This window comes from Lytechinus variegatus, chromosome 2 (assembly GCF_018143015.1).
Source record: "Lytechinus variegatus isolate NC3 chromosome 2, Lvar_3.0, whole genome shotgun sequence".
NCBI classification, from domain to species: domain Eukaryota; kingdom Metazoa; phylum Echinodermata; class Echinoidea; order Temnopleuroida; family Toxopneustidae; genus Lytechinus; species Lytechinus variegatus.
Window position 1 is genome coordinate 64,053,086 of NC_054741.1, and position 21,741 is coordinate 64,074,826.

The following is a 21,741-nucleotide window of genomic DNA, read 5'->3' on the forward strand; positions in this document are numbered from 1 at the left end:
AAACAATTGTTTGACGGGTCAAATATAATTGATCACACTTAACGTAATCAATTAACAAAAAAATATCATACATATAGCGTATCATTCAAAATACAATTTATTTTATTTTACTAAGGAAATACAGAATGTATGCACAGAAAACAAATGAAAGAAACTTAAAGTGTACCAAGCATCTACATGTACAAATATAATTTCATATATTAGAACCTATACTTTACCTAAAAGAGCATTATCAAGCATTTTGGGGGTAATTAGATTACAAGGATGAATGAAGGACAAGTGGAATGCCTCTGGCGGTCTCACCTGCATCACGCGATTCAATATAGCAGCAGTGCTGACTTTGAAAACTACTGTAACTCGCAAAAGATGTTCAGTGATACTTGGTTACTCTTATTTCCACGTTTTATGAACTAGACCAATACACTTACAGAGATATGATGGTAATTCAACAAATACCCCCCAACGTGGCCAAAGTTCATTGACCTTACATGACCTTTGACCTTGATCATGTGACCTGAAACTTGCACAGGATGTTCAGTAATACTTGATTACTATTATGTCCAAGTTTCATGAATCAGATCCATAAACTTTCAAAGTTATGATGGTAATTCAACAGATACCCCCAATTCGGCCAAAGTTCATTGACCCTAAATGACCTTTGACCTAGGTCATGTGACATGAAACTCATGCAAGATGTTCAGCGATACTTGATTAACCTTATGTATAAGTTTCATGAACTAGGTCCATACATTTTCTAAGTTATGATGACATTTCAAAAACTTAACCTTAGGTACTAACATTGACGATTGGATACCATGCATGACCAAAAAAACATTTTTGCTAGGAAAGCTACGTGTTCAGGGTAAAATTTGCGAGGGTGTAAAAATTAAGACTAAAATGTTCTAAAAGGATGTACTTTTGCCCCAAGAGTCAACACTACGTGTTTAGAGTACGATCTGGGCAAGATGTGAGGTACGTGGGGCTGTACTAAACCCAATGCTGTGGGTGAATTAGGTAGGCCGACGACCGACGTCTGTGACATAACAATAAAAATATCGCTGTACTTGTTTAGGGGGTCAATTCAGGGAACTTGCCAAGAGTATCGTTTTGTTTCCAATACATGTTAAGGGTATCGTTTCACACGCCAATACTTGTTAAGGGGTGCATTTTTAGAAACCTGAAAATACGTGTTTAGGTGCTTTTCGAGACCCCATGGTCGCGCATGGTATCCATTCGTCAATGGAAGCTGCCCCCCCCCCTCCCCGGAGTTAAACATAATCCATCATGTAATAATTTTGATTTACAGGTTGTGTAGGGTCGAAATAATGCCATAAATTTGTCTCAAAACTCAGGAAAACTCTGGAAGTCATGTCAGGAGTTTTGAGGAAGAATGATCTGTGCTTGTGTGAGTATCATCTTCATACCCTAAAATGAGAAACAAAAGAGAAGAAATGAAGTTTATTACCTTAAGTTAAGAAACATACAAATATTCTAATATCATACAATTTCTAGGCAAAGTTAAACAAAAAATACTTCAGGGGAGCGTTTCATGAAAGGACATGTCAGATGTTTTACCTGACAGTTACCATAGTAACAGTGCCTCTCAGCCAATCAGAATCAAGGAAAGTTGTCACAAAAATGTTGATGACATGCTTCCCTGATCTCTGTAACACTTAGCCAAGCAATTGATGGTAGAACTCATTTTCACAATTGATTACATTGACTACAATCAATAGAGAAAATCAATCAATACATCAGAGTCACAGGGGGTGTTGCAAGAAAATATTTGCGATCACTTGCAAATATTCTGTTGCAATTTTACAACTGATTTTACAACGTTAGCTGTAGCAAATCAGATTAAACTTCTTGTTTCAAGAAGCAAATTTGCAATTAACTGCAAGACTTGTGATTGATTCAGGGACCAAAAATAAACTTGCAATTGATCGCAAGTTTAGTTTCTTGCGACACCCTATTAGTTTTGTGTGTGGGACCCACATTGTTTTTTTTAATAAAAGTAGAAAATCAGAGAAACAACAATGAATGTCTGGTGAAAAAAATCAAATAAAAACAAAGTAAACAATTTTCAACTTAAATTTTGCGATGACACATGTGAGCTCCTACCCCTGGGATATAAAAATATGGTACATATCAAATCTGAATTCTATAAATTGTCATTCTGCATAAAAATTAGATAAAAATTAAATAAAATGGACTAATTATATGATGATTTTGGCATCATTGATCTACTCACTTTTTGACGATCTGTATAACATCCTCATCCTTTAGTACATGTTCTTTACCAACCTTCTGTGGGTTGTGCTTTACAGACGAGCCCCAGACTAGGGCACTGAGGAGAAAAAGAAGAGACATACATATGATAGTTTAAATTTGGCTTAAGTCAAATTGAAGTTTCTTCAAATTTATGCATGTCGTAACACATCTGCCACCAAATAGAGGATTGTTGGTTAACCATTTTTTTTCTAAAAAATACAAGATAGCACTCACCACAAATAACTATTGATGAAATAAAGAAATATTTGATTGAAAGAATATTCTCTCTAATTTGACCTGTCGATTTTCTGTGACCCTCCACATACGCTAGTCCTTTACCTTTTTTCTATCATATTTCTAGAAAGGCAAACATTTCGTTTTCATTAACACTTTGTTAATGATTGTTTTCACCTAGTACGTTTTTGTTTTTTTACATTCTTTTTTATTCCTTCTTTTCTTTCTTTACTGGGCTGGAACATTAAAGATCCAACAGATCTTAAATGTCAGTCCAAACTCGAAGCCTGTTTTGTACATTATTTTACTGTATTGTCATTTTTGTTAGTTTGCTTATCATTCTACCTTGCCATTATGTTATTTCTTATTTACCTGAATATATGTTATTTTAATCGAGAAATAAAATGAAATGAATTGAATTGAACAAGATGAATACCAAATGCAGGGAAGAATAAAAATTAATCAGTAGAATAATAAGATCCCAATAAATCTGTAGTGTTTATATTATCGTTATCACTTTGAAAGAAAAACACAGTGATTACTGCATGGTTTTGAATCTTGAGTACACTGTTTGTTGACCAATTTCTCATTATAAATTGCATATGAATGACGTCACAATAATAGTGCAATCTGTGCACATGTATTTAAAATCCTAAAAATTTGTAAGTAGCATTTTCAGAACTCCCAATATTTCTAATGTAAAACGGGCTGAGTTTGGTCAAGATAAGGAAAGAAATTCAATTTCTCAATAGGAGTATGTAGTAAGATCGTTAAATAGGAAATAAGAAAACTGTGAAAAAGAAAAAAAAGAGCACACAATGGCTCAGAATGTTTCAGTGCAGGAGCACTGTTGAATGAATGGGTTTCTTACTGTTTAAGTTCTTTGAGGATACTCTTGTGAAGGTTGTTACAGAATTCTTCCACAGTGCAGTTTTCACTCTTGAGAACGATGGGAGCCTCATAATCTGGCAACTGACCTTTAGGCTTGGTGTATCTGAAGAAGGGTTGAAGCAGAATAAGATTAATTTTATATGATATGGAGAAGGTAAACGGTTCACCATGTGTAATATGAAGAAGGGAAGGAAATACAGGCAGAAAGAGATCGAAATGGAAAGACGAGATAGGATGAAAAGAGAAAATTAGAAGCATTCTTTTCTTGAAAGTGAGTGAAGTCCTGAAAAGGAGCGTAAACCAGATGAGATGAGATTATTATGACTTGAGTAGCGATGGAAGAAAAGAATACTTCTAATTTTTATCTTTTCATCCTATCTTGTCTTTCAATTTCAATCTTTCTGCCTGTATTTCCTTCTTCATATTACACCTGGTGAACCATAAACCTCCACGTTTTAAACTCCACCATGCAAACCTACAAAGATCAATTTTATGATAGCAAAATAATTCTAACAATATATTCAGTGTTTGTATCATCTTCCTATAATACTAATTAATATAATGAAAATATTCCTGTTGTATCATCAGGTCGCATTGCATAAAAGTTATCATCTTTTCCATCCATTTGTAACTTCTATGATATTCTTGATGTTGATTAGCTTTTGAGCAATATTTCCATGGAAGATAGAAGTTACCATTCCATGTTAACACTTTCCTTATGGTAAATTCAATACAACTGACCTTGACCTCTTTCATCATCATTCACACCCTTTTTTACACAAATTCATAACATTGCAGTATCTGAAATTGGTAATGTATCTACAAGAAATGGTAGCATTTTTACCAGGACAAAAATGTCATATGTAATTATACATGCCTCAGAGCAAGACTGACTATATAATAGTATTTTACAAGCTACACACAGGTTGATGGATGATGAAATAAACTTACATTCTTATCAGATTTAAATAATCCCAGATCTTTTCCAGAAGGTCGTCGAAGTTCCATTTATGATGGGCAGAGATCGGCACACAATGTGGAATCTTATAGATGATATCTAATTCCTGTAGAGTTCAAATAATCAAGTAATCAAATCAAAGGTAGGTTAAGCTGATATAATGCTTCAAAATAGTCAAATAAGCCACACAGATGGGGAAATAATCATTAGACCCCCTCCTTTTTTTAAACTAATCTCACAAAAGGTATGGACTAATAATTATTTCCAAAGCTGTATTCAGGAGAAATATTACAATATTCAAATTTGAATGTAAGCATTTGGGAAGGTTTCAAAATATTTCTGATAGGAATATCAAATGATAAAATGGCTGATAGTACAACTGTTATCCAGACTTCTGAAAAGCTATCGGGCAACCAGAAGGCACGATAGCTCAGTCGGTAGAGCTGGAATTTTGCGTTCCGGTGACGCGAGTTCGATTCCCAATTGGTGCGCTAGTGCCCTTTGTTAAGGCATTTAAATCTTCATTACCCGGTCCCTCCGGAGGACCTTAAACCGTCAGCCTTCTGGTTGGTTACTTGCTTTTAGGCAATCATGCTTTCTTGGCAAAAAAAGTAAAAAAATCATTACATTTACCCCACCCCCCCTTCACCTATGCAAAAACCCCACAGATTAAAATAGTTCTTTTACAGAATGTAGTAAGACCTGAATTCCCCCAAATATGAAAATCAAGGACAAAGAATCTACAAGACCTTATGAGGTTCACTGTTTTATTGGCATGGCCTTAAGTGAGTGTTCAACACAGAGAAAAAAACATGGTTGTGTAAATAATAGTAAGGGTTCCCCAAATGCCTAAAAAAAATCAAGTTAAGGGCCCATGAACTTGTTTTGATTGAGAGAATACTCACCTCAATAGAAATTTGATCAATTTTATTGAGCACATAGATACATGGGATGTAGACCCGGTTTCCTTCAATGATATCAATCAGATCATCAACACTAGAATCAGACCTGAAATCAAACATTATAAATCAAAATATTGAATCACTGATAATCAAGTTGGTTTGATTTTCTCCTTGAAGTTGCATTCTAGTTTCATACAGTAGACCTCAGGATCTGCTTGTGGCTCAAAGGGCAATTTTACCTCTAAAAATATTCCTTGGAAGATAAAAATTAGTCCCACATAAATTACTTCCTAGTTCAACAAAAGGTTGAAGTGAAAATGAACATAAAAATTGTCTTTATTATTCTTGAATTATATGTCTTGCAGTGTTTGTATACACTTGTATAAATATTGTTGTAATGTCTTTGCAATTATGAAATATGGATACATCAAATCAAGTCAAATTGAATCAATTACTATTGCACAATCACATACCATTTTTAAACAAAGACAAATAATATTTACAATTCCATAATAAACAAAGGCCATAAAAGTTGCTTGTAACAGGTAGAAGCAATTCTTATTGCTTGTACCTGATAAATCTTATTACTGATAGTAATAATGTATGTATAATACGAGACCTGCCACCCAAAGCTAACAATAGGTCGCCTGGGAAGAATCTTTTTTAAAAGTAAAAATAATGATTTAGCTTTTGGAATGTAAAAAGTTAAAAATTAGAATATTAGCTTGCCTGAAATAGTAATTCTTCTTTGTCAAAATTTGAAGTTGTTAACTGAAATAAGAGACAAAATGTGAGGGGTTTTGACACAGTTTTATTCAGACTGACTGGAAATTTAATTGAGATTGCACTTTGTGTACCTCTCACACTTGAGTGAACAACAAACTTCAAACATTTCTTTGAAGCTTGCTCTGGATTTCTTCTACAAGTACTTGTGATGGTTATTGTTTATCAATATCAAGCTTGGGATGTGCTTTTTCAAACTCTATAAAAATCTCAAAATTCATATTATATTCATGTATACAAAGAGGGAGACAAGATACAGATATTAGCTCCAGAAATTCTTGATTTCCCCAAGGGGTGTTTCAGAAAGATTTAGGTCGGATTTTAAAAATTACACTTGAATTTCCCAGTTGCAAGTGGAAAATAATGCATTACTGCATGGACCAGAGGCCCGTTGCAGAAAGAATTGCAATCAATCGCAACTCTAAAAATCATGCATAACTTGATATTCAACAAATCAACAGCGCACATTTGGGACTTGCGATTGATTTTTTACTTGCGTTTAAACGCAACTCTTTCTGGAATGGGCCCCTGATCACTCTCGTGGATACTCTACTGCTTATCAGTTAATGAGATTGCACATGTGAATGTTAACACTGAACTATGACTTTCAGTCAGACCCAGCTCTTTGTGAAACACCCCCCCCCCCTTCCCTGTCTATGGTGTACCTTAGAGTGATGTCAGCATTGTGTATCTTGTACTCCGATAGGACTGTCCTCACGGTGTCTAGGTCAAGCACTGACTGAGGGCAGGTAGAGGTCAGATTGATTCCACCCTTGTCTTTCCTCTTGTATCCGATGTTTGGAGGAGCCTTGTTCAACCTGCAAATCAAACATTTTAAACCCTGTGTCAATGACAAGTTATAAGCTACTGTAATCCTGTAATTTGATTTGTTAAGAGCAATTTATCTTTCTTTTGTATCCAATGTTTGGAGGAGCCTTGTTCAACCTGCAAATCAAACATTTTAAATATCAATGACAAGTTATAAGCTACTGTAATCCTGCAATTTGATTGGTTAAGAGCAATTGGTCTTTTCTCTTGTATCCGATGTTTGGAGGAGCCTTGTTCAATCTGCAAATCAAACATTTTAAATATCAATGACAAGTTATAAGCTACTGTAATCCTGCAATTTGATTGGTTAAGAGCAATTGGTCTTTCCTCTTGTATCCGATGTTTGGAGGAGCCTTGTTCAATCTGCAAATCAAACATTTTAAACCCTGTATCAATGACAAGTTATAAGCTACTGTAATATTGTAATTTGATTTGTTTTAAAGAGCAATTGGTCTTTCCTCTTGTATCCGATGTTTGGAGGAGCCTTGTTCAATCTGCAAATCAAACATTTTAAATATCAATGGCAAGTTATAAGCTTCTGTAGTCCTGCAATTTGATTGGTAAAGAGCAATTGGTCTCTTCTCTTGTATCCGATGTTTGGAGGAGCCTTGTTCAATCTGCAAATCAAACATTTTAAATATCAATGACAAGTTATAAGCTACTGTAATCCTGCAATTTCATTGGTTAAGAGCAATTGGTCTTTTCTCTTGTATCCGATGTTTGGAGGAGCCTTGTTCAATCTGCAAATCAAACATTTTAAATATCAATGACAAGTTATAAGCTACTGTAATCCTGCAATTTCATTGGTTAAGAGCAATTGGTCTTTCCTCTTGTATCCGATGTTTGGAGGAGCCTTGTTCAATCTGCAAATCAAACATTTTGAATATCAATGACAAGTTATAAGCTACTGTAATCTTGCAATTTCATTGGTTAAGAGCAATTGGTCTATCCTCTTGTATCCGATGTTTGGAGGAGCCTTGTTCAATCTGCAAATCAAACATTTTAAATATCAATGACAAGTTATAAGCTACTGTAATCTTGCAATTTCATTGGTTAAGAGCAATTGGTCTTTCCTCTTGTATCCGATGTTTGGAGGAGCCTTGTTCAATCTGCAAATCAAACATTTTAAACCCTGTATCAATGACAAGTTATAAGCTACTGTAATATTGTAATTTGATTTGTTTTAAAGAGCAATTGGTCTTTCCTCTTGTATCCAAAGTTTGGAGGAGCCTTGTTCAATCTGCAAATCAAACATTTTAAATATCAATGGCAAGTTATAAGCTTCTGTAGTCCTGCAATTTGATTGGTAAAGAGCAATTGGTCTCTTCTCTTGTATCCGATGTTTGGAGGAGCGTTGTTCAATCTGCAAATCAAACATTTTAAATATCAATGACAAGTTATAAGCTACTGTAATCCTGCAATTTGATTGGTTAAGAGCAATTGGTCTTTTCTCTTGTATCCGATGTTTGGAGGAGCCTTGTTCAATCTGCAAATCAAACATTTTAAATATCAATGACAAGTTATAAGCTACTGTAATCTTGCAATTTCATTGGTTAAGAGCAATTGGTCTTTCCTCTTGTATCCGATGTTTGGAGGAGCCTTGTTCAATCTGCAAATCAAACATTTTGAATATCAATGACAAGTTATAAGCTACTGTAATCTTGCAATTTCATTGGTTAAGAGCAATTGGTCTTTCCTCTTGTATCCGATGTTTGGAGGAGCCTTGTTCAATCTGCAAATCAAACATTTTAAATATCAATGACAAGTTATAAGCTACTGTAATCCTGCAATTTGATTGGTTAAGAGCAATTGGTCTTTCCTCTTGTATCCGATGTTTGGAGGAGCCTTGTTCAATCTGCAAATCAAACATTTTAAATATCAATGACAAGTTATAAGCTACTGTAATCCTGCAATTTGATTGGTTAAGAGCAACTGGTCTTTTCTCTTGTATCCTATGTTTGGAGGAGCCTTGTTCAACCTGCAAATCAAACATTTTAAACCCTGTATCCATGACAAGTTATAAGCTACTGTAATCCTGCAATTTCATTGGTTAAGAGCAATTGGTCTTTCCTCTTGTATCCGATGTTTGGAGGAGCCTTGTTCAACCTGCAAATCAAACATTTTAGATATCAATGACAAGTTATAAGCTACTGTAATCCTGCAATTTGATTGGTTAAGAGCAACTGGTCTTTTCTCTTGTATCCTATGTTTGGAGGAGCCTTGTTCAACCTGCAAATCAAACATTTTAAATATCAATGGCAAGTTCTAAGCTACTTTAATCCTGTAATTTGATTTGTTAAGAGCAATTTGTCTTTCTTTTGTATTAATTATCCATTGTTTAGAGGAGCCTTGTTCAAACTGGAAATCAAACATTAATAACATGTTTCACGAATCTGTTACATATCACTATAAGTTACAGGATTCCAGATTGGTGAAGATCAATTTTGACCTTTTTCTTCCATCCAACGTTTGGAAATAGGTTCAACAAGAATATCAAACACCTCAATGCTGTTTCATAAAGCTTACTGACATATTACTGTTATGAGCTCCTGAAATCCTGTAATTTGGTTGGCTCAGAGCAATTTTTGCTTTTCACTTGTATCCAATGTTTGGAGGAGCCTTGTTCAACATACAAATCAAACATCAAAACCCTAGCCTTCGCCGTATGTGCTCCTAGGCTTTGGAATGCTCTCCCGGTTTACGTTCGTGATTCTCCAACAATTTCCACATTTAAGATTAGGTTGAAAACATACCTTTTTAATCAGTAATCTGTTTTGTTATTCCATGTATTTTTCATGCATTTTCCTTAATTTTTTGTAGTCTTTAAGTGTATATTATTCTGTATTCTGTTACTTGTAATTTTTTGTCTATGTATCCAGCGCTTAGAAATAACGCGTATTAAGCGCTTTATAAATGTTGATTATTATTTATTTTATTTTATTTCATGAAGATTGTTAACAATGGAAACTCATACATGCTATAGTTGAAAGCTACTGAAATCCTGCACTTTGATTGGTCAAGAGTACTTTCAGAACAGATTTCAATTATTTGTTACAAATAAAATGTCTTTTGAAGCAGGGTCTATATTCAACAATGTTCATGGATAACCAGACATACCATTTCATGAATATATTTCAACATATTTGTAAACAACCCAAATGCTTATAGAGAAAGTTCATTTCAAACTTTATTTGGTCATCTAATTTTTTCAATTGACTTAAAATGAAAATGTGGGAAATTTACCTACATAGGTATGATCGTGAAGGGAGTATCAACTTTAATCATATATAACCCATGCTATTTTGCAAACGCATAGCCTGGGAGAGCCACAATAAATCAACATGTATAATTAATTTATCCAAAATTAGTCAAAATATGCATGAATTAGAATTCACCTTTGTGTCCTATGTCTAGGGGGCTAAATTTCCCCCACCCCCTCCAACCAAAATATATAAGGTAAGCATGATGGCTTACCTGATGCCAAAGCCTTCAAGTTCATGTTCAATGAGTTTCTTGTGCTTCAGGGGTTTGAGAACATCAAGTACAATCAAGATCAAACTGCATGTCCTTGCCACTGGAAACAAAAAAAATACAATATGATAGTATACAAATAGCGAATAGGCATGAGTGCGATGGTGCGAGATTTCGCATGAGGTGAAAGAAAGATGCTCTATTCAACGAGGCGTTAGCCGAGTTGAATAGAGCGTTTCTTTCTTTCACCGAATGCGAAATCTCGCACCATTGCACGAATAAGAATATTCGCTATTTGTGTTGTACAACGCCTCGGAATCTAGCGAAAATATGAAAAAAAACATGAGTTTCCCCTCCAGTAATCTATGAAAAGGGAGCAAAAATATTGAAAGCGAAAAGCAAATCCCACAAGCGCACATGATCTTGGACAGCATTGCGCATTTAGACAGCGGGATGTACGCGCATTTTACTCAATGAAATCGCATTGTGACGTCACCTCCTAAAGCCGTGCAATGGTACATTTTGGATGGTACGTCTTGTGTGCAACGGTACGAATGTGTGACATTCAGCCTCCCATTTGATCGCGTACAGCAAGCTAAGAAGGCATTGTACAATAAGGAATTAATTGCAAGCCTCACTATTGATATGCTCTCCTTTAAAAAGGGAAAAGAAGTAAGAAAAATAATAACTTCTTGTGAAACAGTTAATAGGTCTTTCATTTACACAGACGTCCATGAACTACCACAATGGTTTATCTCGTAGAAGGATGAGAATTGCCTAGAAGATATCTTAAATCTAAACACATTTTAAACATTATTTCAGATCATAATTATATTAATTTCATTTCCATTTAAATTCTAGCCAACATTAAATTTTTGAATTCTACCTGAAAGATGGGGTAGGGGGACAGGGGAGCAAGACGTTGAATTGCAATACATGAGCCATCTATTATTATTATCATATTTATATTTTGTTAACTTTTGGACTCCTGTCATTTACAAACTTAAAAAAAAAGCTTTCTACAGGTGTTCCATTTTCCAATTATTTCTCTAACTTAAAAAAAATCTTAATTTGCTATGCTTATCATTTGATTTATTTTTTTGTATATACATGTACATTTCAACTGAACATATTTTGATGTTCTTAATGGGAAAGAATAAATGAATTAACACAGGATCTATATTCATGTAGGATATTCACCTGCAATAACCTGTCTTCCTCTTCCTTTACCATCTTTAGCTCCTTCAATGATACCAGGCAGATCAAGTAACTAAAACAATACGACAAAACAGATGACAATAACATCATTATAGAAGCATAATTGGGTCATTCTCAATGTCAGAGTAATCATTAAGCCTGTAGCCTCGAAATCTTGCACTATTTCTGTGACATTTGGTTGGGATAGTAACATGGATTGTGACCATGTTTGCATGATGACAAGCTTTCCCTACATAACTTGAATATGCCAAAGGAGTTTGCCATTGACAACATCGATATCCATGATAGAATTATGGGAAATACTGGGTGACTTCAAGTTAGGCATTGATTTCTGGTAATGGTGACCGTTACAAACAACAAGTTGGAAATGTGTCTCGTGCTAAGAATCACGTTAAATGTAATTTGGTGTTGAGCTATATGTATCTCGAAAGTGACTAGTATATTTTGTAAATCAGGGGAGGGGTCACAAAAAGCTTAGAATACCTAAGAGTCATACACAAATGGTTTGCAACATGCAATCTTATTGATTAATACTCAGTAGTGCGTGTCCACTTTGCATGATTTGACCAATGCGATGATGCCTTTTATACCACACATTAATGGGAATATATGTGCGACTCCAATTCAAACTTAACTCTTTGTTAAACACCCCCCCCCCCATTTGGTGTTGGGAGTATATCCCACTCACATTCTACACCAACACCAAACTTGAAATCACTCATTGACAGCATACCTGAATCTTAGCACCCTTGTATCTAATAACACCAGGTACTGTGGTGAGTGTAGTGAATTCGTACGCAGCTACCTCAGAGTAGACACCAGCCAAGTTACTGAGAAGGGTAGACTTGCCCACCGAGGGAAACCCTACCAACCGAACAAAAGAAAGAAAATTAAAATGTTAAAAGAAATAACACAAATAAACAATGTAATATTTCAGATAATGGGATAAAGAGTAAAAATGCTAAACCTTGAAAAGCACCAGTTACCGCACTGTAGTTTTTTTAAGGGTTAAAAGGGGTAGATTTTTTGTGAAAGGAAAAATCTGTACTTTAACTTAATCTAAAAGAGACATGTGTAGGAAACAAATTTTGACAAAAACCCTGTATCTTCCATTAAAAAATGCAAATCTTACCAACAAAGCCTATTCTTGCATCTCCAGTTTTGGCAACATCAAAACCTGTAGGAAAAAATTAAGAATACGGTTGAATTTTTAAAATACTAAGAGTTGCCAATGATATTGGACATAAAACAAAGCAAGCCATGTGACCTCCTGGGTAATTAGCAAGTGTGACTAAATTGCACCTAATTCCCAGTTGCTTACATAATAGGACACTGGACTCTACTGGATTTATGTTTAAGCATAAACTCACCTTCTCCTCCCCCTCCTCCTCCACCTCCTTTAGGAGTAATAAGTTCTCTTCTCAGCTTAGCAAGTTTGGCTTTCAGCATACCCAGATGACCACTTGTCGCCTTGTTCTTCTGGGTTCTAGCCATCTGTAAATCCAAAAAAAGATATACATGTACAAGTCAAGTCCATTGTATTTTTTTTCTGAGCTGTTTTCCACTCCTCTGGGAATGGAGGACATTGTGTGCAAGCAACCAACGGTTTGAATCAAAAGAGAAGGATACAAAGAGTAAAGCGCTTTCACAATCATATCTATATTTATTTACTTGTTTGTTTGTAACTTCTGCTTTAGTTGTTGCTCAACTTGTTAATACTAGCACATCAATGATGTGGAGCTCATCCGGCATCTCGCAACACAATTTAACACAATTTTAATTTCAGCCCAGTTGACACTGTAGTGAATTATATTGGTGACATAAATTGAGGATATAGAATTGAAATTGATAAATAAATGACATAGAAGCATTTTTTGTGATCTATGATTAAATTTCATATGAATGAAGTATTAGTTATTATCTAGTCAAAATTTCTAAACTCTGTGTAGAACCTTGGTGAAACTAATGTAGCTCTCAGATGGAACAAAAATAACCAAAATCAATCGACAAATAAGTAGGCAATTTTTGTGAGTTTTGAAAATATATGAATAAATAGCAGAATCAATGACTTTCAAAATTCTATGTTTAAATTTTGTATCACCACCTCGAGCTATCATATAAAGCAAACAAAACTGAAATTGATCAACAAATGAAGAAAAAACATTTTTTGTTATTTATGACATACGACAGATGACGGACGACAGACGACGGACGCCACGCCACGGCATAAGCTCATCTGGCCCGAAGGGCAAGATGAACAGGTTACGCTCACAATTTGGGTACTAACTCCTCCAATGGCCAAGACATCCCGGTTTGGGGTGGGATAAAGAATCCCAATGCAGATATGCATCCTAAAAAGGGGCTTGAAATTAAAGAAGCATATAATGATGATTTATGAAAAAAAGTGCTTTTATCACCTAATATCATTTATTAGCATATATCTTGACTACCTCATGAAAACATGTCTTACATGTAAGTCAAAACTCCACTGTTCTTTTGAGGCACAAATTATGTTTTCCCTGAACATTTGCTGTTATAGTTCATATTGGATCGTTCCTACACCCCCTAGTTACATGTATGCCACTGTGCAAAGCGGAGCGTGAAGTCAGCAAAGTGTTGAATCTTTTTATTGTATAGACTTTGGTAGAACGTTTGTTGACAAACTGGCTTTGTTCAAGGCACATAGAATTTTCTATATTTTTGTTTCATGTGTCACCGCTTTATTATTATTATTTGTTTGGCGTCACCTGTGCCTGGGAGGCGAAAAGCGAACTGAATCACTATGACCCGTAGGTCTCTCCTCCCGATATAATTAATTGGGGGAATGCAGGTGGACCACTACACCAGGGTTTCCCCCTACTCTTATACGAATAGTGCAGTGGGTTCTTAACGTGCAAAGGTGGTGATTTTCCTCTACACGGGGCCTCAATTGAACGTCCAATCCGAGGGACGGAGTGTAACATAGCCTGCATCTATGAAACATGGGAGAGACGTTTACACACAACGCACTGGCTTCAGTCATCCACCCGGGGTGGACTCGAACCCACGATCTTTGGTTCGACGGGCAGACGCGTTACCGACTGAGCCAACACCGCTCTAAATGACTGTTTTCAAAAAAGTTTTATTGTCAGCAATAAAAATCTTCATTTGTTTTTTGAGTTATTGCATTAATTAGTGTCCATATTTCATCAAACAATCATAGGAATTGCGCATACATGTACAATGAATTTGGATAAAATACTGACGAGCTGTATAAAGGTTGTAAAATGTATTAGCACCACCAACGGCCTTCCTTTTATTTCTGTGGAAGAGACATGTATGCAAAGCCACTTTCCAGGCCGAGGTAAGCTATTTTGATTTTTTTTTATGTGCTTTTTATTATCAACAAATAATTAAAAATTTGAAAATGGATAGCCCGTCACCAAAAAGAACCCTGGTGAGTAGCAGAACACGTTTCGGCAAACATTATTCCTGTTATAAAGTGATGTTAACCAAAAACTCAAAAATCCATTGTGTAATCATGTTCTTAGTGCAAGGTTAGTATAGCATAGGGCCTACTAACCTCGCATACGTGCAGGGTGACCAGATGTCCCATATTTCCCGGGATCGTCCCGTATTTTGCTCCTTTGTCCCAGCGTCCCGACAAACCCTTCCCACGATGAATCCAATCATAAGTGATAATGGTCCAGGAGTACTGTGAGTACCCATACATGAACATAAATAGTGTACCTATCAAACACATATAGTAAAAATCACTCAAACCTCAATAGAAAATGGTACCCTCCTACATGTACATGTATATACCGTAAGTGGCACGATAAGTGCAGAAATACAACATTTATCTCAATAACGAAAGCATTTTAGGCAAGATGTACAAGAGTGAAATCCCATCAACCAAAAAACAAGCTTGATTACATAACAACTGCCTTCTTCAAAGTTGATAATGTGTCATCCTGATGATTTATTCTTGGTTTATCATGAACCTTATGTTCATATTTGCCCATCAATTCACATTCCCTTTACCATACCGCATTGTCACACTCGGGCTTCTACCACTCTCCTCTTTGGAGGAGGCACTTGAAGGAGGTGTTATGTGGTCTTGGCATTGACATCAACTCAAACATTATTTTTGTCGCCTGATGTCATTCAAAACTTTAACTCTTTCTCCCTATCTGTATATGACAGTTTACAGGTTTACATTTCAGCATCCACAACTGATGGATTAATTTTTCCTTCTAAGAAAGGGGTATTCTCAATAGTCACTTGCATCATCTTGCATGGTCTGGTAGCCAATGATGTCATGACTCCTTTTTCTTGAAATATTGGATAACAATATCATCCTCCTTTAATATATTAGGCATTGTCCAAATTAGACTTGGCAGCTTCAATGTCTCTTTTCACACACTGTACCAAACCACAGTTACTTGGCTGCACTTCAGACGGACTATTAGCAAATCCTTCAGAAACTTTAATAGGGATCAAGTTCAAATCATCAAGCATTTCTCCTGAACACTGCTTGTATGTGGACCCTCGAAAGGCACTGTTCTTCAGAGCTATGATTTTCAACAGGAATCTTGCAAGCTGCTTTTCATTGCTAATTATCATATTTGAACCAAACCATGAGTAATACATGGAAAGCCATGAGGTGAAAGATGCATAGTCAGTACCTGATTCTTGCAAAAAGCCACAGTACAGTCTGTTGGTATTACCTACAACTACAAGTCATTAGCCTTTCCTTTGCTGAGCCCTTGGATGTTACACTGAAATTTAATTCAGCATCCCCAACCATCAAATACTCCCCCTATAGCTCCATAGCTTTTCCCCAAGAGGTCCAGCTCAGTTCTAACCAGGGTACCCCTCAAAAAAATTGTATCTAAATGAAAACATGGCAACTCACCAAAGTTGCTCAAATGCAAATTCTGTCTTGGTTGGGACTTGTTGGGACCTACATAATAATTTACTTTATCATTTTGTTGTGTGTAATGCAAATCTGCTTTGAACCCACATCGGCCCGCTCAAGGTAGTTTGCTGGTCAGAACCCTAATTGGTATGAATGGTGGCCATACAAAGAATGATTTTGAACCAGGCATGTAGCTACTTCAAGCAATATCCAAAATGCTCTTTCAAATCTCAGTACATTCTCACCTGAGAGGTTCTTGCAAAAAAATATTTATTTCATGTCCTCTAATACAAGCTTTGTGGCAAAAAAGGTTTATTTCATTTATTAATCAGAAGAAAAGAGTTTTTTTCTGATTTTGAAAGAATATTTGGTGTTCACCGAGATCTCTTCATACAATTTTCTACCATTAGAATATTTAATCTATAATTTCTTCAAATTTCAAAATATGATCCCTCACCTTGCTAGCTTTAAACCTTTCTTAAAAAGTAATTGACAGAAATAACGTTGCTATAAAAAAGAACTTTGCTCATTTCCGTAAATGGAGACATACCTTTATGACTTGAACCATCACCAACTCTTTATGCACTGTAAATACAGTCCGACCTCTCTTATCCGGCCTCCCCTTATCCGGATCTCTCTATTATCCGGACGCACACTTGCCGAGATTTTTTTTTTTTAATCTAGTACAGGTACGTGAGGAAATGAGATTTCAATCTAAACTCAATCCTATACATAAACCCACTCTGATTACATATATTTCCCAACATAGTCACCCTACACCAAACATATTTTTCATGAAAATATCTCACCCAAATCACCAAAAGAACTTTAGGAATGATAATTTCCAGTAAATCAGGGTGCAGCGCAAACATTTCATCACGTTTCTCTTTTTGATTCGCGGGAAAAACAACACATGTCTTGCTAGCTAACTTTAGGCCTCAATACGGACAGCGCCATCTATCATGTTTGAGCCTACAGTCAGTGGAACAATGGCTGACATTGCGAAGCTGCGATACCCGCCGCGATGATCTCATTTTAAAACTTGGTTTCATCGAGTCATTCACTTTCTTTCGAAGTATGCTCGATGTATACCTCAGTCATTTTAGCAGGTAAATTATCCAAGAGTTTTGGCCATCGATCGATTTCATTTCAATAAAAAACACTGCCTATAATTTGCACTGACTCTGCAGTGAATATTGTCTTTACCGTACGCCCACTACAATAGTGCAGTGTATATGTAGCTACCGCCGGTGGCCTGGGGAGGCAGCCGGCAGCGCAGCTGCGTGTATTTAATATTGGGTCTCCCAGATCCGGATAAATCCCTTATCCGGATTGGTGCTGGTCCCAACGTGTCCGGATAAGAGAGGTCGGACTGTATGTTCATAACTATGTATATCATACTGGTTTTCCTCTCGATATATTGCAATTTTGTGTTGATTATGTTGTTATGATAGTCTCAGTACATCATCAAAATTAAGAATTAGGACTCTGAGTCTTCACACCAATGGAAAGTTGTCAGGATTTTTTAAACCAAGGCGACCACGGAGAGGAAAGAAAATATATGAACTCAATGTCAAATTCAATATTTCCATTGATAGGGTTGAAGTTGGGAAAATGGAAAAAAATATTAGCCTTACATCGGCCTAAATGATGTCAGGAACAACATTTTGACTCCATCTCTGAATTTGAAAAAAGCAGTAAACTGCTTCAAAAATTATTCAATGTCCTTTTTTATACACAATATGAGACCGTGAGTTGACACGACATTGTGAGTGACACAACACAACTTTAACAGTTAATTTTAGCTTAACATTTAAAACACATTCAAGCAAGGTACTTTATATGCAATAAGGTATGGGAAAACTGTATTTGCTCCTGTTCTGGGATAAATTAATTTTCAGAATACACGGCTCTAGAAAACTTTTTGTCTTTAAAACGTGAGTGACACGACAACCAGTTTTGAAAACTTTAAAGATCTACTTTTTTTCAGAAAAACACTTCAGATAATTTTTTTTTGTTATTTAGGAGTTAGATAGAATACAGAGTTTGTATCTTGCCAACAAATATGCTTCCAATACAAATTTTATATTGTGATAGGCAAAATGTGAATTTTAATGCAAAAATCAACATGTTGGAACATTAAATTTCACTTGCACTAAATTTGCTGTATTTCAAGACACAATGAGTAATTTTATGTAACTGAAATGGAAAAACATACTTTAAGATGTCTAGTTTCAAAAGCCATTGAAGCCTACTGATCTCTAGCAAGTTTTAATTTTCACCCCCATGTCCACTTTTGTTTGAAAATGACCAATTATATTATGGATTCTCAGATTACTGATTTGGAGATGTAATCAGAGGAACAAGTTATTGAGTTTTTATAACTAGATCTAGTTGTTTCAGCTTTTATTTTGAGTCTTGTTGTGTGTATGATGTATGAAATAACCACCAAATACAATGATTTTTTCTAAATGATTGGATTGTTTTTGTTTGCTTGAAGTTTAAACTTTTTTCCTTTTTCTTTCTTTTCTATCCTTCTTCCTTTTCTATCTTTTTTTCTTCATCCTTCTTGCTTCCCTTTTTTGTTCCATCTATCTTTATTTCCTATTTTTCTTTCCTGATCATTTCTCTCTTTGTTCATTTTTTTTCTTTCTTTCCTTCTTTCTTTTAGTCTTACCTGCCTTCTTTATTAAAATTTCTTTTTTAAAAGTTTTTTTCATTCTTTCTTTCCTTAATCTTTTCTTTGCTTCCTTTCTTTTTCTTTTCGTTCTTGTCTCCTTCCAACATTTTCTTTTTTCATTCTTTCCTCCCTCTATTTTTTCTTAATTTTTTTTCTTCCTCTCCTTTATTTTGTCTTTCACACATTTATTCATCTTCCCTTCCTTTCTATATTCAATTCAAAGAATGACAAAAACCTTTGTTGTTGACTGTTGTTGTTATTTTAGCTTATACGGTGTGTCATTCAGTAGTGAATGTTTGTGCAAGCATAATTTGCGGCAATTTTATTTTTATCTCTCTCTTATTCTTTCTTTCATCCTTCTTTTATTCTAATTTTCTTTTATTTTTTTTTCTTTCATTTCCACCTTAATTTTTTCTTTCTTTCTTCTCAATTGATCCTTTTCTATCTCTCCTTCATTCTTTCGTTCACCCTCCTGGTCACCCTGATATGTGTGAGTGGCAGACTCCCAGCTCCCACACAGTCCACCTCAAAATCAAATACAAATTCAGTCCCCTTTGGGCTTCGGCCTTACATTATTACAGACTGTACAGTATTTATAATTTAGTAACGCGTAGATCTAAATCAGCAAGCACAAACACATTGACACACACAAGAGAGGTGAACAAATTATTAGGCCATCGTTTTTTGCCTGAACTGCCCATTTTGCCTTGAAAGACATGGTCTAACTTGTTACACATTTACCTCAGGCTCACTTTCACATCACATTCACACAATGCAGTGTCACATTGCTTGTGCAAGCTACAAAAAAGTAAACGGATGGGACCATGTAATAGAATGAATGAATTTGCACCAGTCTTCCGTCTTTTAGTATAAAGTACGGGCGCAACTGAGAGAAATCGGATTCAATCACAAACCTCTGCCTCTATTTCAGCAATCCTTTCCAGAATCCCCATGATTTAAATATAAGAGGTCCAAACTAGTAAAGAAGGGCTCAAGATCAATAATAGCATCTGCCAGACGTCAATGTTTCGACCGGCCGGTTGCGACACACATGTGACGGTCGCAATGCAATGCGCGCGCGAGAAACGCTTCCGTTTCTCACTCTCTCACCAATCCCTGCTTTCTGCTAATATTCCTTTTTTGGCCAAATCGTGGTTTAGGAAACCACTCATAGATTTGTGTACGCGCATTTGTGTACAAAGTGAATGGAGGTGGAAATAGGGAACCGTGCGTGCGACTGAATAAAGCGCTGCTGTATGAAGTGAACGGTGGTTACCTTTTTTCACGATAATGCCCCTTTTTTTTATAGGATGTTTTTTAATCTCTCACTTTTCCCTTCTCCCTCATCTCTCTTTCTCAAATCTCATCTCTTTAATATTTTTGTTCACGTAGGCCTATAATCCTGTATGCATTATGTATAAGCAACAAAATAAAAAAAACATATGTATATGATGCCTATAATGTTTTATTCATTTGAGCGCGGCAAGCAAAAATGTTTTTAGCACAGAAATATAGGACGATTCCACACTAGAACTTCAAAACTATCAAAAAAAATTCAGCATGCTTTCAACAAGTCATAAGTAGTGTAATATTTTACTATGATACCTAAATTTTATGAAAATTATGAGTTTTAACCAAAAGGGAAATCAGATATATTTTTTTTTGGGGGGGCAATGGAATTTTCAATTATTTTTCTGATTAAATCATCAAGTACAAACACTGCCTGAAACCCGTTGGCAAAGCACGAGAAGATTGAACATATTGCAGGTCAATGGAATAATGTATCATTGATGGTTCCAAATAATATCTACACATTTTCATGATCAGTAATAGGGGCAGTCCTGATTTTTCTGAACCTATTTTTTGGCAATGCCCCGTATACGACACATGAAAATGCAACAGTTTTTCCTACGCTTTTATATTTGATGATGCAATCTTACAATATGAGTTTCTCTATATTCGACCCATGCATGGGTGATCGATTTATCCTATATATATAAGAATCTTATTACCATATCATTTTTTTTAATAATTGTCCTAATAAAAGTTGTCCCGTATACGACGCACGATATATACTGCATTCATAATTGCAGGATTTGGATTCAGAAACTATAAAAGGTATATGATTTGACATAAGTGAACTTAATAGGTATTTTTTATGATTCTGACCATTTTAACTGACTTCAAGTAGGCCTATTCTTTTGTGAATCCCTTCAGCTATACTGGTGATTTTCACTCAGAGCTGGTTAATTTGTTTGTCGTTGAGCATGAAAAGAATACCTGTATGATTAATTTACCCTAGCATGGAAAATGATTTCCGCTTGCATGCTATCGTGAAATTATTAATAGATGTAAAATATATATATATATATTTACATATCTATCATCTATTTGGACCTCGACTGATGATCACTAACTTTTTTACATAAAGTATTGAAACTCCTTACTTTTCTCAAGTTGTTAAAGGGCAAGTCCACCCCAGAAAAAGTAGATTTAAAACAATAGAGAAAAATCAGACAAGAATAACGCTGAAAATTTCATCAAAATTGGATGTAAAATAAGAAAGTTATGCTATTTTTAAGTTTCGCTTATTTTTCACAAAACA

General features: G+C 35.4%; 1 protein-coding gene across 2 annotated transcripts; it reads right to left on the minus strand.

Annotated features, from left to right (window-relative positions):
* Positions 1–930: 930 nt before the first annotated feature.
* On the minus strand, positions 931–20,206 carry LOC121408627 (developmentally-regulated GTP-binding protein 1). 2 transcript variants are annotated; one of them, XM_041600158.1, is made up of 12 exons: positions 20,051–20,206; positions 12,927–13,050; positions 12,689–12,733; positions 12,290–12,420; positions 11,539–11,608; positions 10,342–10,441; positions 6,705–6,857; positions 5,260–5,362; positions 4,348–4,460; positions 3,377–3,499; positions 2,252–2,347; positions 931–1,425 (listed from the first exon to the last, which is right to left on the minus strand). In XM_041600158.1, exons 1-12 carry the CDS (start codon positions 20,087–20,089, stop codon positions 1,419–1,421), a joined length of 1,104 nt encoding a protein of 367 aa, XP_041456092.1. In that variant the 5' UTR covers positions 20,090–20,206; the 3' UTR covers positions 931–1,418. The 2 variants fall into 2 exon arrangements, with proteins under 2 accessions (XP_041456092.1, XP_041456093.1); XM_041600159.1 differs by lacking the exon at positions 931–1,425 and having other exon boundaries at positions 2,248–2,347.
* Positions 20,207–21,741: the final 1,535 nt, after the last annotated feature.